Source organism: Silurus aristotelis (genome assembly GCF_946808225.1).
Source record: "Silurus aristotelis genome assembly, chromosome: 22".
Lineage (NCBI taxonomy): Eukaryota > Metazoa > Chordata > Actinopteri > Siluriformes > Siluridae > Silurus > Silurus aristotelis.
Genome location: NC_139595.1, coordinates 2371807 through 2390952, shown reverse-complemented (window position 1 = coordinate 2390952; position 19146 = coordinate 2371807). Strand labels below are relative to the sequence as shown.

At 39.6% G+C, this 19146-nt stretch overlaps 1 protein-coding gene across 6 annotated transcripts in view; it reads right to left on the bottom strand.

Annotated features, from left to right (window-relative positions):
* Positions 1-12453: 12453 nt before the first annotated feature.
* The window catches only part of tnk2b (tyrosine kinase, non-receptor, 2b), a 41548-nt gene continuing 34855 nt past the window's right edge, over positions 12454-19146 (bottom strand). For all 6 annotated transcript variants that reach the window (XM_083525012.1, XM_083525010.1, XM_083525011.1 and 3 more), the window contains 7 exons: positions 18797-19038; positions 18448-18642; positions 18067-18158; positions 15836-17178; positions 15607-15702; positions 15322-15449; positions 12454-12813 (listed from right to left, as the gene is read on the bottom strand). In XM_083525012.1, coding sequence (XP_083381138.1) covers positions 12807-12813; positions 15322-15449; positions 15607-15702; positions 15836-17178; positions 18067-18158; positions 18448-18642; positions 18797-19038 — 2103 coding nt within the window. In that variant the 3' untranslated portion in view covers positions 12454-12806. The remainder of the gene's footprint in view (positions 12814-15321; positions 15450-15606; positions 15703-15835; positions 17179-18066; positions 18159-18447; positions 18643-18796; positions 19039-19146) is intronic.

Below are 19146 nucleotides of genomic sequence, written 5' to 3'. Positions count from 1 at the left end.
CCAAGGCTCTTCTCCCCCGATAGCTCAGTTTGGCTGGACGGCCAGCTCTAGGAAGGGTTCTGGTCGTCCCAAACGTCTTCCATTTGAGGATTATGGAGGCCACTGTGCTCTTAGGAACCTTAAGTGCAGCAGAAATCTTTTTGTAACCTTGGCCAGATCTGTGCCTTGCCACAATTCTGTCTCTGAGCTCTTCAGGCAGTTCCTTTGACCTCTTGCTCTGACATGCATTGTGATCTGGAAGGTCTTATATAGACAGGTGTGTGGCTTTCCTAATCAAGTCCAATCAGTATAATCAAACACAGCTGGACTCAAATGAAGGTGTAGAACCATCTCAAGGATGATCAGAAGAAATGGAGAGCACCTGAGTTAAATATATGAGTGTCACAGCAAAGGGTCTGAATACTTAGGACCATGTGATATTTCATGGGGAGCTGTGTGTACATTCATGAGGAAGAAGAATGAACTTAAATGATTTTAGCAAATGGCTGCAATATAACAAAGAGTGAAAAATTTAAGGGGGTCTGAATACTTTCCGTACCCACTGTATATATAAAAGCCTTCACTTTTTGAATTTTATTTTATTATGTTCCATCCTGATAATATAATTGTTCAAATTCTTTTTTTTTTCTACACTCAGTACACCATAATGTCAAGAAATATCACATGTACATAAAGTATTCAGTATTCAACAAAACATTATTAAATAAAAATGAGCTCAAGTGCCTCTCATTTCTCTTGATCATTAATTAGATGTTCCTACACCCTGCTAAGAGTTCACCTGTGGTAAATTAATTGCATTGGACATGATTTGGAAAGGCACACTTCTCTCCATGTAGAGGAGATGACAGTACATATCAGAAGAAAAAAAACCAATGTGTGTGTGTGTGTGTGTGTGGCAGTAATCGTGTTTAAACATAAATAAATAAAGTGCTTTCTTGTAAGCAGTGTGAGTCTCGAATCTTTTTGAATACCACCTCATAAAACCTGATGAACTGCCCTTATCCAGAGTGACATTTATCTTATTCATACAACTGAGCAGCTATGGAGTTATGGCCTTGCTCATGGGACGGCTTGGTGTGGCTGGGATTTAAACTCATGACCTTTGGATCCAAAGTCCAAAGCCTTAAGCACTACCACCTTCTTTATGAAAAAACATTGGAAAAAGCCTAGAGAGCAAAATTGTCCTTGCTTTGTAAATGTGTGAGCTCATGTATACAGAAGAGGGTTTACTCTGAGTGGGTTACACTGCCCTGTGATGCAGCATGTCTCAAAAGATGTAGTTAGATGACTTTCTGTGTCTCAGAGGACTCAGCAGGACTAATCCTTTACTTTCCCCAGTGTTAGTATTAAGATGGGTCTCACACTAGTTCACTTAACACACATTCCAAAGGGGTTCCATGTAACGTCTATAAAATCAGCGAGTACATAAGGTGTACAAAGCGGCTTTGTCTCGGCTCACACATCTCTGATTACCATGTCCTGTTTCCCAATCAGGAACAGTTTTAGCTCAGGTTTTGTCCATTGTGAATATACACTTGTTTGTTTTCTGCTGTGTGATTCTTCCCTGTTTTGAAAAGGCATTGTGGATTGCTTTGGAAACCTCCCCTAAATCTCTCCAAGAATAAAAATCTAACACCCAGGAAATTAGAAACAGCGAGATGGTGAGTGGGAAAATGAACAAATTGTTGGGAAAATGTGTTGGGAATACACGCATTTCTGGCTATGGATATCAGTGACATCACCAGGATTCGAACATCGGCACTGAGCAAAATCTAGGCGCTAGTTACGCCATGTTTTTTTTCCCTGAGATTTCTCTGAATCATCTACATGCAGTTGTTTAGTGCAGGAAGGTAAACACTTTTATAAACTGCGAGTCCCAGCAGCTTTCCACATCACCGCCTACAATGGAATTAATGACAAATGTCACCAATTCACTTTTATAGCTCTGAGTCTCAAGACCCCCTGGATGTCCCTTGTAGGAGCCATAACCATGTTTCTTTGTCCAAATGAAGCAGAATTAGCATAAAGTGTGCATTATTGCGCTCCCGAAATCCCAGACTGTTAATTAGAGTGTAATGGCCACTGGAACTCATGCAAAGAATTCTTTTGTAATCAGAGATGTAGGCTACACATCTGGGCCTGTTTTTGTTGAATGCAACTCCCCATTATTTGGGGAAGCACCCGTGTGGCTCATGATGACCGCAAACAGAGCAGTAATAAGGTCTTTATGGGGCTTATTTAAATCAGGTGATGTATTGAGAGGCCTGTAAAGGATGTGGACTTCATCGGGTGTACAAGTATCTATATGCAGAACTATGATCACTTCAGGGACTAGGAAAAGTCTAGACAAGCAAACACGGTTTTGAGTAAATGGTACTGATTTGCATCGAGAAAACACTGCAGTGTGTAGTGTGGGGTTTTAGTTTATCTGCTGAACACTTGTCAAACACCTGCGATAAAGGGTTTAATTTAGCTTCAGGCTCTGTGGCTTATCAAATATAGCACTTGTTCAGGGTGTAGCAGGAGAGGAATTAGAGGAATATTCATTGCATTAAAGTATAAGACACCAGACTAAGACACTTACAGTGAGGAAAATAAGTATTTGAACACCCTGCTATTTTGCAAGTTCTCCCACTTAGAAATCATGGAGGGGTCTGAAATGGTCATCGTAGGTGCATGTCCACTGTGAGAGACATAATCTAAAAAAAAAAAATCCAGAAATCACAATGTATGATTTTTAAACTATTTATTTGTACAGCTGCAAATAAGTATTTGAACACCTGAGAAAGTCAATGTTAATATTTGGTACAGTAGCCTTTGTTTGCAATTACAGAGGTCAAACGTTTCCTGTAGTTTTTCACCAGGTTTGCACACACTGCAGGAGGGATTTTGGCCCACTCCTCCACACAGATCTTCTCTAGATCAGTCAGGTTTCTGGCCTGTCGCTGAGAAACACGGAGTTTGAGCTCCCTCCAAAGATTCTCTATTGGGTTTAGGTCTGGAGACTGGCTAGGCCACGCCAGAACCTTGATATGCTTCTCACAGAGCCACTCCTTGGTTATCCTGGCTGTGTGCTTCGGGTCATTGTCATGTTGGAAGACCCAGCCTCGACCCATCTTCAATGCTCTAACTGAGGGAAGGAGGTTGTTCCCCAAAATTTCGCAATACATGGCCTCGGTCATCCTCTCCTTAATACAGTGCAGTCGCCCTGTCCCATGTGCAGAAAAACACCCCCAAACATGATGCTACCACCCCAATTCTTCACAGTAGGGATGGTGTTTTTGGGATGGTACTCATCATTCTTCTTCCTCCAAACACGTTTAGTGGAATTATGACCCAAAAGTTCTATTTTGGTCTCATCTGACCACATGACTTTCTCCCATGACTCCTCTGGATCATCCAAATGGTCATTGGCAAACTTAAGACGTGCCTGGACATGTGCTGGTTTAAGCAGGGGAACCTTCCGTGCCATGCATGATTTCAAACCATGACGTCTTAGTGTATTACCAACAGTAACCTTGGAAACGGTGGTCCCAGCTCTTTTCAGGTCATTGACCAGCTCCTCCTGTGTAGTTCTGGGCTGATTTCTCACCTTCCTTAGGATCATTGAGACCCCACGAGGTGAGATCTTGCATGGAGCCCCAGTCCGAGGGAGATTGACAGTCATGTTTAGCTTATTCCATTTTCTAATGATTGCTCCAACAGTGGACCTTTTTTCACCAAGCTGCTTGGCAATTTCCCCGTAGCCCTTTCCAGCCTTGTGGAGGTGTACAATTTTGTCTTTAGTGTCTTTGGACAGCTCTTTGGTCTTGGCCATGTTAGTAGTTGGATTCTTACTGATTGTATGGGGTGGACAGGTGTCTTTATGCAGCTAACGACCTCAAACAGGTGCATCTAATTTAGGATAATAAATGTAGTGGAGGTGGACATTTTAAAGGCAGACTAACAGGTCTTTGAGGGTCAGAATTCTAGCTGATAGACAGGTGTTCAAATACTTATTTGCAGCTGTATCATACAAATAAACAGTTTAAAAATCATACATTGTGATTTCTGTATTTTTTTTTTTTAGATTATGTCTCTCACAGTGGACATGCACCTACGATGACAATTTCAGACCCCTCCATGATTTCTAAGTGGGAGAACTTGCAAAATAGCAGGGTGTTCAAATACTTATTTTCCTCACTGTATGTACAATTGTATCAGCTACTACTGAGATCTTTTCAGTTTGTGCCTAAACAGGGCTGAAACCCTTAATCACTAATTTCACCGATTGGCATCAGTGCATCGACATTAAAGTGTGCATTGGATACAAGTTGGCATTTGTATCGCAATGCATCGTTTTTAACGTAAACGCTTCGTAAAAAATGAGTTGTTTATATACAATTAATAGTAGCTGCGCTGTGCACTTTTTATTTCATGCTTCAGTAGTAAATTGTCGTACTGCTTCCTGCTGGTGTGGAACTCTTTATAAGAACTTTCTTATTGCCTTTAGTTTTCTTTATCTGGAAAAAGTGAATGAAGTGAAAGAAATGAACAAACCTTTAAAAGTTGTTAATGGTCCATGGTCCAGTTGTGATCTGATGCATCAACTTGACAATCCCTGCGTTGGATTTGGGTCACGGCACCATTGCTGTATCTGTAATGAGGTTTTTGTTTTCTCAGTCAATAGTAAAGTAACACCCATGTTATTCACTCATATTCCTTTACCACAACACATTTCATTAATCAACAGGTCGACTAAAATATACCTGAGCAGAATCTGAGCCTCAGGGTTTAGAGTCCATCTTCACAGGAACCTGCTTCATCGTTTCCACCTAAAACACTCTTTGGGGGCAATAAAAGTCTGTTAGTCTGTTATCCATGACTGTGTCTCTGCCAATAATCATTTATCTGAGAACAAAGCTAGACGTTTTAGATTTATATTCCGTAGCTGAAGAAAAAGTTTTCAGAGCGCATTCACAAGTTCTCCCTCATTCGCTGAGGTTTTTCCTCATCAACAACATTACATTCTTTGAAAGTAATGTAAAGAAATGAAAGCTTTTCCAGCATTAAAGTGACATGAAATCAAACAAAACCCAACATATGAACTGTTTCGAAAACAAGTAACATCTTTTGAGCGATTTTGATTTATTTAATATTATTTTTTAAAGTGCAGAAGTTCATTTTTGATTTCTTACAAACCTTGAAATCAGTCTGGAAAATGTTTCCAAGATAATTAGAACAATTACTATGTATAAGCTTAATACAGTTTATACTCGTGGATGACATTGGATCTATTTTTGAAACCTAAACCCTTCAGACTTGTTTCATAGTAATAAACAGAAACACATTTTGATTAGTATCATGTTAATTCCACTTATATAATTTTAACCAGAATGTCATTTTATTCAAATTGTATTTGGAATCGGAAGCATTTATACTTTAAACATTTATTTTCAAAGCTTTTTATGCAAACCTTTTTTTTTTTCCTCTTTTCTCAACCAGACTTTAAAATTACCTATTTAAATTAACAATAAAGGAAAAGTTTACCCGAAATGAGAATTCTGACACTATTTACTTCCTTTATTTCATTCCCAATCTGTATGAGCTTTACAGAGAAGATCAGTTCTGGAAAAATGTGGATAACCAAGCAGCTGATGATCTCCATTGACTTCCATTGTATGTAGAAAAAAAAAAATACCAGAAACCGTTCGGTTCTTTACGAATGACAATCACACAATATATTGTACATTTTACTCAGCAATATTAATATATTTCTTATCATTTCTTCTAATTTCTATAATTTCAACTCAAACCAAACGAACATGTTGACAGGTTCTACTGAAGACCTTCAAGTATGATATCCAGAAACTTGTCCATCACAAGATTTGATCAAAATTTCCTAAATTTTATGACATTCTACTTTACAATTTATTGTATATACAATATATTGATTTCTTGGATGCAGGTCCCAGAATCCACTTTAAAAAACCCTGGTTGAAGTCATGGATTCCACATGAGTGGAAACTGCATTCTGGTTTATCTGCTTGTGTTGTACATGGACACTTCCCAGCATTCCTTGACTTTGCTCTCATTTTGGTCTTTTTGCAAAGGAAAAAAAAGCATGACATCCTTTAAAAAAGTGCAAAAAAACCAGGATAAAACATTGGTACAAGTTTTACCTGGAAAAACAACTAGCGACATTGTTTCTGGGTAGGTATATTAACCTGTATAAACCTGTATAAAACGACAGGAGGAATCGAGTTACGTTTTTACAACCTTGAATACATACATCTATACAACTTACAGTGAATGGCACACATACATATTAATGTACTGTAGCTAAGGATGATTATACCAGAGCTTCAAATTTCACAAGAAATGGTTATGAAGAAAAACAGATCAGCACCAGCACTCGTAAATCAGTATGAGCCAAATGAATGCACATTCATAGTGTAATAACTTCTCCTTCATGCAGAGGAATTTTAAAAGGGAAGCCTCTTGGATTCTCGAGAATGTTATTTATTTATTATATTCCTTTATTCGTCTGAATGAAGAAATTCTATAACCTGAAGTAGAGTTCATTGTATTATAAGTGTTTGTGTTGCGCACTTGGCCACTTTCTTCTGTTTGGGAGGTAAAGGGTCGCCAGATATTGCAAAGACTGGTGCCTGGTATCTAGGTCTCTAAAAAAAGGTCTGCCTGACTGTCTGAATGCTGCCTCATGCACTCACATGGCAGAGAGCATCAAAATCAGAACGTGTCCGGTAAAATCACTTGAACTGACCCAAAATGCACAGCATGGCCCCAAGCGATGTTCTAATTACACTCGATTTTGCCCATCACAAGAATGCATGCGTTCACTCCTTCCATCCTGCTGGCCTGCGGGCGAAAAGCAGACGAGCAGACTTTATAACGAGGCCAGGATCGTGGTGTCCAGCTATTAGAACTAGTTATCTTTATACGATCTCTATATATGTCTATATATGTTGGACCGGCAGAAAATCTTCGACATGCTTTATAGTGGTAGAAAAAAAGTTTAGAAATCCTGGTCAGAAAATGATCAGTGAAGCTAAAAACATAACTGCGTGAACGTACTTCCTCAAACACGTGACAGACGACAAACTCTGGTGCACCAAAACAAAAACCATGTCCCACTAAAAGCTCAAACTGCCCCATGTCATACTGAGTGTTTCTTATCCTCAGGATGGTCATTTACACCGCCGATTTCCATCAAAGACTAATGCTAATGCTAATGCCGGGACATGCTGTGCACGGCCGGCCTGAGGACGACAAAGCAGTTTCAACACCTCCATTTACGGGCTACACAGCTTCCCTTCAGCTGTGATTATACCTGAAAAACGCAAAGCAGACAAAAAAATGCACATCTCAGCACTGAGAGGTCCGGTAGGACGACACTAATTATAGCATTAGAACTACGGCCTGTAGGATAATGATTGTGTAAAGTTGACAGAATCGTCTCAGAAAAGAAGAGCGATCCTGAGTGATCCTAAGGCAGAGGCTGAACTGCGATTCAACGGTTTGTAACCCGAAAAGTAGATCACTTTAACCACTCAGCAACTCCTGCAACATCTTTTTACGGTTGTAATCATCCTAAGCTAATATTTCGTGTCTGGGTTATTTGTTGGTTTAACATCTAGTAATAGAAAATCAGATGCACAACACGAGGCAATCTCAAGGCAAAAGAAAAAAAAAGAAAAACGGGCCTCGACTTCTCTGTATAGCAACCAAAAAGAAAAAAAAACTTTCCATACGTTTGACCTTGCTGTGACCTTGCAACTGCTCGGATCGAACTGAAATATCTCATCAGTTCATTTGCTCGTTATAATCGGAACATCTTCTAAATCCTACAAACATGCAGCAGATTCTTTATGAAGATAAACGTCTGGTCACTTTCTTACAAAATTGTGGACAATTTGCTGTGGTGAAGAAGAGAAAATCCTTTAATACCATTTAAAAGCAACAGAAAAATTCATATCAATTCAGATTTATTAGCAACGAATGCGGGTATAAAAGGCTCAGCAGTGATACGTGTGAGCGTGACAGCTCATGTGTATTGCGACTGCTTCGGGTAATTATCCCGCTGACGGTTATTAATATTTAGCTACGCTGAAACAATGGCGCAGATCAGTAAGACAAATGAGCCGAGGCGGCGGACGCTTCATTATAAAGACTCCGCACAAAAGCGTCACTTTTTCTGTGAGGGAATATAAAAATAAAAAATAAAGAAAGCGTAAATACAAAACAAACTTTTATTTGTTGTTTACCGAGCAGAGGCTCCTTTAATTAGGTGGAATCCAACTGAGTGATCTTCAACCATCATTTTTAACATGCAATTACCCAATCAACCAATCATGCGACAGCAGTGCAGCGTAAGAGCGAGAGCGAGAGATCGCATCAAACATCGCAATGCAGCGAAAACACGATTGTGTTTTTTTTATTATTAACATTTCGCCGGAGTTTATTATTTTTATATCAGGGTAAAAAAAAGGATGTTGTGAATGTGGGTTTCGTTAAAGGTTTAAATTTTAATATAATAAAAATATATACAAAAAATGATTTTATTTTAATTAGACTGTACGGTGTTTTGTTTTTATGTTTTAGTTTGAAATTATTCCAAATTTTGGAATCCTATGTGAGCCTTTTTTTTTTTTTTTTTTGCAATTGCGACTTTAATTTAACTCTGAATTTATTTCTTGTAAACATCCGAAATTTCTGGTGCACCAGTGAAGTTTAAAGCTGTTGGTGTATGAACGAGGCTCCTCTCCTTCATCTGCATTGTTCCGTTTTCTCCAGAGCTGAGGATTATTTTGATAGCATGCAATTCTACTGATTGTAGCCTTTTTCATTTTCAATGTGTAAAGATTTCTTGCACTACAGAGAATTTGCTAGAAATAAAGTTGGAATTAGGCTCTTTTTTTATGTGGCAAAAATGCACTTTAATATGAATCTTCTCCTGTTTGCTTCTAATTTATCTATTTTTTCATAATGCAGCGTCTTCTGTTTTTGCCTGTCCTGAGCGATCCAGAGTTTAGCGGGTGGTGCGTCAGTCATAATAGTCCGTGGGGAAACACTGCCCTGTGTTTTGTTAAATAAACTAAACTAAATGGATTTTTTGTTTTTGAATTATTTAAGGAATCGTTTCAGTATATCGTGTATATATATATATATATACATACATACACACACACACACACACACACACACACACACACACACTGGTGTGTTTAACACGTTTTGTTTCCTATATTATTGCGTATTTGTTAGTTCATACTTCGTCCAAACTTTTGTTTAATGCTGTATGTTCATTTATTATTAAAGAAATATTTCATAATTATAGTCATATTATGTATAAAGTCAGTAGATTCATTTTGAATCTTTTAATTCATGAATCTGATTGTTCAGAAGGTGTCGATTCTATTTCTAAAACAGCGTCAGTGACAGTCGTACGGATTTATGTTTCCATAGTAACCACTTACACAGGAGGTCGTAGCGCAGATGCGCCAAACAAACCGAGACTACAGAAATCAAATATTTTACAAACTTTCTTATTGAACAAAAGAAAACGCATCATCGTTGATATGGTGAAGTTTTATTCAGCAATAATGGATATGGAAGGAGTCTCCAGTATCGGCCCCTTGTAACTCTTCAGGATAGAAGAGTTTGCATTGTTGTGGTACGGTTTCTCGATCACATGCTGTGTTTTGTCTTATATTTCAGAATACAAAAAAAAAAGAAAAAAAGAAAAAAAAAAACACTGATGAAGGAATTAACATTTATTAAATTGCTGTCGTATTAGAGAAATAAAATACTTGCTACTGCTTCATGTTCCTTCAAATGTTTGCTTCATGTTGGATGAAATTAGTACATGTCTCATATATACTAATTTATATTTGATATATATGGGCGTTATATATACATTATATGGACATGGTGTTTGTGGACACCTGAGCATAACATGTGCTTTTCAAACATCCCATTCCACATTTAGCCTTCAATCTTCTGGGAATTTTTTTTCCCCAGATTCTGTTGGAGATTTGTGCTCATTCAGCCAGTAAGTCACAAGTTAGTAAAGTCTGATGTAGTTCAGATGAGGAGGTTTCAGGGGTGCAGTAAGTGTTCACATTCATCCCAAAGGTGATCAATAGGGTTGGAGCTCTATAGCAGGTCATGCAAGATCTTCCACACACCTCAAACCCATGTGAAGCAGATCTTCATGGAGTTTGCTTTGTGCACAGAGGTATTATAATGCTGGAACATGTTTGGATCTCTTAGCTCAAGTGAATGAAGAACTGAATGCTACAGCAATAAAAAGACGTCTTATACAATTTGTGTGTGTCCAAGTTTGTGGGAAGAACCAGTCCCAGAACTTTTGTCCATATATAGCAATATACTGTACAATAAAAGCATGTTCTTAAAATGATGTATTTAAACACAAAGGATAAAGACCAAAGAGATTGTAGAAAAAGATAAAAATTGTTACATTTTAATAAAAAATGTTTTTATATTTATATATGTATATCAGGTATAGAGAAATCCGATGTCTGCATAAACACAAAGCTTTTACAGAAGTTTAAAACAGTAATATACAGGAAGAAGAACGCGGCCGAGCTGGAACAGGAGGACGGCGAGGGAAAAAGGACAACACCAGGTCATTTCAGTCTTATAAAAACAGCATAATGGAGGCTAATTAACGATTCTGGTCGCAAGTGACTGTGTCGTTATTGCGATTAGTCACCGCTAGACGTAAACGTAGCGGATCAGAGGCGATACGTGACACTGTCTGGAGAATAAACCGAGCCGGAGTCACCTACACAATGAGTGTGCGATTGCTTTGTGTGGTTGATTGTGCGCATCGGTATCTCTAACGCCGGTCTAGAACATTGGCTTCCAACATGACGCACCCTGTTGGGGGGCAAATCAAAGGCTACTGCACTAATTAGGAGTCAGGATATTAAACATATTACTTGTGTGTGTGTGGAACTCGGCAAAATGATTAGAAAAACCCAATGAAGCCCTGTAGCGTATAATGATGAGAAGAAATCTGATGATATACCAGAGAAATTGTCCAAATTCTCCATCTGATCGTCTCCTTTAATTATTTATCGAATAAATCAGTTTTATAAAAATTTAAAATAAAATCTCAAACAAAGCAGCAGCACTTTGGTTTCAACCTTTTGTTCACTTCCAGACAGAGCGCGTTTGATCCGAGAGACTTTTCATGCTGAAAGTTGGATAAAACGCCATATAAACACGTTTTCAAGTGTAGTGAGTGTAGTTTACGTTATGTATATTGTGTATTGATGCAATTTAACAACATACAGTCTACGTCTTTCCATGACAGTTATGTCTCAAGTTCTTCCACTCCAACCCATATAAAGCATCTTCATGAAGCTGGCTTTGTGGAAAGGGGTATTCTCATGCTGGAACAGGTTTTGGGTCTCCGAGTTCAAGTGAAAGATGTTTTATATAATTCATTGCCCCCAATTTTATGGTAACAGTTTGGGCAAAAACAACATATAGCTAGAAAAGCCAGGGGTCCCTTTACAGTACTTTTAGTCATATTGTGTATCTCTTGTATTAAAGAAACCAATTTCCCCCAAAATAAAGGCTCTTATTTGGTACCTATATTTATATATGCTGTGATGCATCTCAATGTTGTTGCCAGATATTCAGATTTACAGTCAACTCCTTCTCATGCAGAAATGTATGCTTGGTTGCGTAAGTATTTAAGCAGCTTAACTAGATTATGTAGCTACCTTTAATTAAACGCAGTAAATTTTTTTTCAAATCCTGTAGAGAGTCTGCTCTAATTATAATACTAAAGAGTTACTTCTAATAACGCCAGAGACAAATTCGTAGAAATAAGACGAACTGAGCTGGAGTTTTTGTCTAAAAAATTGTCTGGAGCCAATCGTTTTATTTTCTTATTTACTCAATTTAATTCAAATCAAGGATTTGTTCGAATTTATGAACTGAAATGCGTTTCCAAACATTCTGCTAGCGCCATGCTATTAAGAGCGCTTTTTGAATATGTCCGTGGTCACAAATGGGAGGAGCCACAGGAAAACGCCCGATGACATCAGATAGCAGCGGTCGGTTTAAAGGTACGATGAAATCGTTTTAAATAGTAAACGGCGTAAATGAAAAGAAACTGGGAAATTTGCCAGCGCAGAGTCAGGAACGAGTTTAGGCAACAGTTTTGCATGAAATATTTATATATAAAAAACAACAAAAAAAAATTAAAAAAGGGAAAAAATTAAAAGAAGGAAAGTAACACAAAACTGGAACACAACAATTTCAATAGCCTTGTTGCAGTTGGACACGACGCCACCCGAGACAAACGTACAAACTCTACAACTCTGGAAAATATATACACTTCTTTGACACTGTCTCGGAGTTCTCCATCTGATAGTTTCATTTAATTATTTATTAAATAAATCTCTGTATCTAAAAAAAAAAAAAAAAAAAAAAAAAGAACAGACCAGCAGCACTTTGGTTTCAACCTTTCGTTCTGTTCAAGACAGAGAACAAATATATATATATATAATAAAAATCGCAGCTGTCACGTTCGACCTCTAAACTCAGTAGTGCACCTTGAGTAGAAAGTTCTGGAGGAAGACGTTCGGTTCTGAGGATACACACGAGCACAACGCGAGTCCCTCGGCATAGCAGAGAGGAGAGGGAACTCAAGATTTGGGAATAGGGAAGATCCTCGTCTCATTCCCAGTGTTTTCTAGACGCCCTTCAGTTCAGTCTGTGATGAGGAAGAGGAAATAAAGACGTGTTCCATCTGTGGAGGTTCCTCATCGCCTGGTGAACCAAAAAAAGAAAGAAAAAGAAAGAAAATGTTTCACAGATTTTCAACATTTGATCAGCTGGATTCACAAATCTTATTGGCCGATAGATTTTCAAGAAGTACATATCATAGATCATCGTTTCTATAGTAACAACATAAAATTTATTTACCATTTATAAAAAGAGTGTCAGTGTGATACAGTTCAAAGGAGTTTACATTTTGTTTAGATTTTTTTTTTTTAAAAGCTGTAGTAAATTTAGTAAATTAAACTTTGTAGTAAATGTATTGATATCTATTAGATCTTTTCTATATAATTATAGAATGTTCATACCACAAACAAAGTTCGACGACATTGAAAATAACTATAAACTGATGAATGTAATTTGCTATTCTTTAACTAATAAAAAAATGCTGAGAGTGTAAAAAAAAAAATGCTGAAATCTCGATTAGGGTCAGAGCTCTATAGCAGGCCACTCAAGATCTTCCACACATTTCCAACTCCTGTAATCTTCATGGAGCTGCCTTTGCACACAGGGTCATTGTCATGCTGGAACAGGTTTGGGTCTCCTAGTTCAAATGAAGGAAAAATTTCATGCTACCAAATTGAAAGACGTCCTAGACAATTGTGCGTCTCCGGCTTTGTGGTTGCAGTCTGGCTACATATGGATGGAAAAGTCAGGTGTCCAATGTTTTTTTGTCTGTATACTTTTGCTGCTTCATCATCACTCCATCCTTTAGAAGCAGAACCTGGCAGGTTTTATTCCTTACATGGCATCCAGAAAAAATTGAGCAAACAGGCCCAATGGGAGTTCAAATCATCTCCAACACACACACACACACAAGGGAGGTGACAAGAAGTAATATTTTGTACAAACACGAGGGAAAGACAAAAAAAGATAAACAAAACAGAGTTGTTTTTTTTAAATGCAAGTGCTGCATTTTTCACTCAAAGTAATACAATGAAATGTGCTGAGTATTTTTTCCCCTGTATAAGGTCCTGTGTGGGAGTCGGCACGCTGCTCAACGCCGCGCCCAGACGGCCAAGTGGTACAAAACCGAAAGCAATAAAAGTTCAAGCAATTGGGAAAGAAAGGCCTCCGGGGGTATTATAGGACACAAGGTGAAATGAAATTACACCAGCTCACGACTCAGTGCTGAGAAACTCGCAGTGGGAAAAAGAAACACTTTTTTTCGTATTTAGATCGGATTTATATCTCAGCGCTGATGTCAAGTCACGGCGCTTAAAAATTAGTGTGAAGAAAAAAGAAAAAAAAAAAAACGTGTCGTGCCGCAGTAGGAAATAATCGGTAAGAGTATTAATCATAAGAGTTTCTGCGGACTCCTCTAACGGCACGTCCTGAAGCGGTTCCCCTCCTCCGATACTGCAGCCACTTGTACGAGTACAATGTTAACAGTGACGTCATTGATTTTTATGTATCTTATGTAAAATCATCTACAAACAGCTGCTCCATCACCAGCTTGTCTATCATTTCTGTTCACTGGGAAGTAAAAACTCTGGAAAGCGCTAAAACTGGAGACTCCTTCCGTTCATTTTGAACGCTTTTTACGGAAATTCTTTTGAACATTTAGTTTAATCAGTCTTGGATTGGGCATGTAGTACGAGTTGTTATGCTGATTTAAACCTGTGACTTGTACTGTAGCTGCATTGCTGTCCAAGGTACTGTTATAGATTATAGTTATATAATGATCAAATCTTGGGCAATTGTGTGCAATAATAATAATTATTAATATTATAAATTGTTACATGTATATATTATATATATATATATATATATATATATATATATATATATATATATATATATATATATATATATATATATATATATATATATATATATATATATACATATACATACATACACACACACACAATAACTTGTATATCTACCAAAAGTTTGCGCATTCCACATTTAGTCCCAATTTTTTTACTCTTATAATTCCCGCCACTCTTCTGGGAAGATCTTCTAGATTTTGTGGAGATTTGTGCTCATTCAGGCACATGGGTGTTAAAAAAGTCAAGTACTGATGTAGGTAAGAAGGTGAAGAGGCCTGTGATGCAGTCAGCATTCACATTCATTCCAAAGGTGTTCAATAGATTTGGAGCTCTAAAGTAGTAGATCTTCACACTTCCATCACATGCAAAACATATCATCATGGAGTTTTCTTTGTACACAGGAGTGTTGTCATGCTGGAACAGGTTTGGGTCTCCTAGATTAACTGAAGGGAAAGTTTCATGCTCCTGCATCCAAAGGTTTGGTCACAATCGTGTGCCTTCAGCTTTGGGAAAGAACCACGTTTGGCTGGGAAAGTCAGGTGTCTTTATATTTACTGTAAGCAACTGATTCCCAACTATTTCCCAATGAGATTTATAAAATATTCAGATTTTGATTCTGTTACAGAAAATACATTCTGACCAATCAGACTTGAGAATTCGCCCTCACTCTGGGAAAGTGGATTATGGGAAATTGTATGTAAAGCGTAAATAAATGACGCTTCACCTCTGTTTCACCGAGCCGTAAGAGTCTAGCAGCTGAGTGCTGGCCAGCTCCAGGTTCCAGTCACACATCTCCAGGATCTTGTGACACTCCAGCCTGGACTTCAGACCCAGACAGAAAAGCGTCTCTACCTGTGGAAAGAAATTGAGACACAAGATGAACAATCTCACAGCGTGAACTTTTGATTTTTACCGTTATGGAAACTGGGGGGAAGGAGAGAGAATTTTCTCGCCTCACTAGCTATTATTACATTTCAAATACAGTAAATTATGAAGAAAAAAAAAACACCTTCAGATAGTGCACGGCTTTCTGGACGTTCCAGCTGTGGTTCTGCAGCGCTGTGTGGCACTCCTCGATCGTGACCCCGTGCACCGCCTCCTGCACCTAAAGCCAATAAAATCAGCAATAGACAAATCTAAAAAACTTCTGCCTATTTTTTTTTTTAGTTTTCAAAATAGTTTAATAATGTTCAATAAATCATTCAGGCTCTTCTTTTAACGCTTCTTTTTTCGCTCACCAGTTTAACTCTGTCAGGATTAGCTGCTCCTTCCGCCCTGCTGCCGGCCCCTTCAGCGCTCACTTTGGTCAGGCTCAGGGAGTTCCTAATGCCCGCTCGGGCTAAAAGGCTGCTGTTATTATTGCAGGAGAAGTTCGATTTCAGTTCCCCCGCCTGTTGCATAATTGGTCGGACTGTAGCCGTGTTGACTGGCCTCCTCCCATCTTCTTCAGCCTCCCTGAAGAACTTGTCATACCGGTCGAGGTACGTCGGCCTCTCGGGCAGCAGGTAGTAGTGCGTGTTGCTCACTTTCTTACCATCTCGGACGATGGGCAGAATGCAGGGTCCTTTGGCAGCTTCCTTGTCCTTGCCCTGGGCCTGGATGACTTTGGGTGCGGCGTATTTGGGGTCCGAGGCAAAGCTCTGTGTGGTGGGCATCAGTTTGCCTGGTGAGGTGGAGAGGTAGTGTGTGGTACGGTTCATGGGGCTGGGAGTCCGAGAGCAAGGCTGAGACAGTGGATCTCTTGGCGGAATCTGTGGCGGACACTCCTTCTCGATCTCGCCGCACAAGGCCGGAGATAGATCACGTGACCAGCGGGTACAGTCGCTTCCCGTGCTCTTTGGGGGTCGTGGTGGGATCGGGACTCGAGGTGGGACCTGTGGCTTATCGTCGCAGGTAGACAGAAAGATCTGGCGGTAAGGATCAGGACTTACGGAGCCTACAGGGACGTTCAGGCGCCTCATGCACTCCTGCTGGAGCTCCTGGAAGATCTCGGCCGACTGCGAGAAGGTGCGAGACCGGCTCTGCCTACTGGGCAGGAAGAGATCATCCTCTACTCTGAGCTTATCCTCGTACGCAGGGGTGCAGGGGGAGCACGGGGAGCCGGGGTCATCAGGAACTCTTATGTCCGTGCTGTTAATCGAGCTCACCTCAATGTCGTCTTCATCCTGCGCCACATCATCGTACGCTGGAGGGGGAGGAAGGGGTCTTAAATCCCAGTCCACCACCGGGGTGGGGTGGAGCGGACGAGGCAGAGACCGGGACGGACTCTGTGGTGGGGTACAGTCTAAGATATTCTCCGCCTCCAGGGCCAGCCTTGCGAGACTGGGCACCTGGGATTCTAAAACAGGAGACGGGGTAGATGAGAACATTTCCTCTCCAAAGTCTATAAGAGAGACCTCAGTGGGAGTTCCACCTCCTGGAGTTCGGGGGCCGTAAATAGACCGATCACTGATTTTAGTGGCTGAAACCCAAGCGGACGGCTTCAGTTTCAAACACTTTGTGTTGTTTTTTTTTAACGAGAGGCGTCTCAGGCTGGAGGACGTCAGATCTTCATTGTCCGTAACCGAGTCGTAGTTTGGCTCTAAGTTCAAACATGTATATAAGTTAATGGAAGGACTTAGTAATAAATCTTGTAGTACAAGACCCTCATTAACACTTTATACAAGCATATGAAATCCACTTTCTAGCAGAATTGGGATCAGCACCAAAGGGCATGAATATGCGAATAAGTCTTAAATTTTGATACCATCCTGCTGCAAAATTCCTGTTAAATAAATCCTAAGGAAGAAGGGACCATGAGCTCAGAGAACAAGCTGAACACCTGAGGGAACATCATAACGATTTCTGTGGATTTTTTTATTCATGTCAGCTCTCAAAGGATCTTAGATAGAGACAGAGAGCAGACGTTTGGAAAAGAAAAACAATGGAAACAAAGCTGAAAAAGACAAAAAAAAAAAAAAAAGAAATTGTACAAGCTTCATGAGCACAGCTGGATGAGGGAATCGAGGGGGAGGATCCTCTGCGTATCAACAGCCCAAAAAAAAGAGCAAAGAAAGCACAAAGAACATGCAGGTACAACCAAAGAGAGAAAAAGGGAAAAGTTAAGAATGGTGAAAAGATGTTTTTTTTTCCCTCAGGTGATCAAAAATGAAGTTCTCAAAATTACGCAATGAACTAAAGCCGAGATGTTTTGGGGGTTGAGACTGTTCAGGTGAGAACCAGTCTAATACATTTTGATCAACATGATATTGTAGGAAAAAGCTGACAATTGTACACAATTATTTAAATTGTACCAAAGCATTCACAATTTGTTAACGAGTGATGAAAAATTGCTTTGTGTGTGCACAAGTGACTACAACGATGTGGAAGTAGTTTTGAAACTTTCATTTATGATCAAAGATCAAAAAAATTTTAAAAGACGCTCCAAAGCAACTGAGGAAAACTATTAAGCAGGGAATGAAAAACTTACTTTTGACTCGCCCAGGAAGCTGCGTGGGCCTGGGAGCGTTTAGATCCAGCCCAAGGACATCTGGAGGGTCCATGGGATTCCCCAGATACAGACTGTGGACAGAAGATGAGAGTTTAGCACAAGTCTCTGGGTGGAAAGCAATGCAGAGTGTGAATGAAAATACCTGCGACAGTGTGCTGCCCTCTAGTGGAATGTGTAATAAGTGTGTAATTTCATCACAGTATCTGTGACTTTAATTAATTGATTTAAACTCCAAAAATTATATTTTCATATTAATCACCAGTATCATCACAACAAAGATCTCAATTATGTCTGTGTTTTTTTTACAGTGAGGAATCTACTCCTGTGAATTGAACAATCCTGAACGATAAATCCTCTTACTCGTCTATCCGATCCGGAAAGCCCCAGCAGCGGTGAGGGTTGGTGTCTCCATGACCCGTGTGGATGAAGCTGTTCTTCAGCGGCCGGCTGATATCGTGAGCTGACAATCCAGCTACTGAGGTCACGACATTCCTGGGAAACTGTCCCACCTTCAGCGTGCGCTTGTTCTGCCCTCGCCACCAGTAATTCTCTGCCCTGCGCAGTAAAACAGCACACACATCACTACTTATAGCAACATGATGTTGATATTAACTTCATGAGAATTTTTTTTTTTGCCTTGAGTATCGTAGGGAGTCTTTTCATGTGTCAGTATAAAATGTTTGCCTTTGTCATTATTTTCCTCCCAGACCTGCCCTCGATGATGGTGATGACATCGTTGATCTGGATGTGCAGCTTGTCGGGCTCGTCGAAGTCCTGCAGCGCCCTCATGTCGGTCGGCATGGTCTCCACCAGGAACTCGCGGAGAGCCATAAAAGTGGGCCTGTCATCGGGTTTCAGCGCCCAGCACTGCAGCATGACGTTATAGATGTCCTGGGGGCAGTCCTCAGGCTTGGGCAACCGTTCACTCTCCTTGTCGATCTTGTGAAGGATCTAGAAACACGCTAAATAGTTACCTTCAACAGACTTCATCACCCTCATCTAGAGCCACTTACAATTAATCTTATCCAGGAGCAGCTAGAAGGTGATGGGATTTAAACT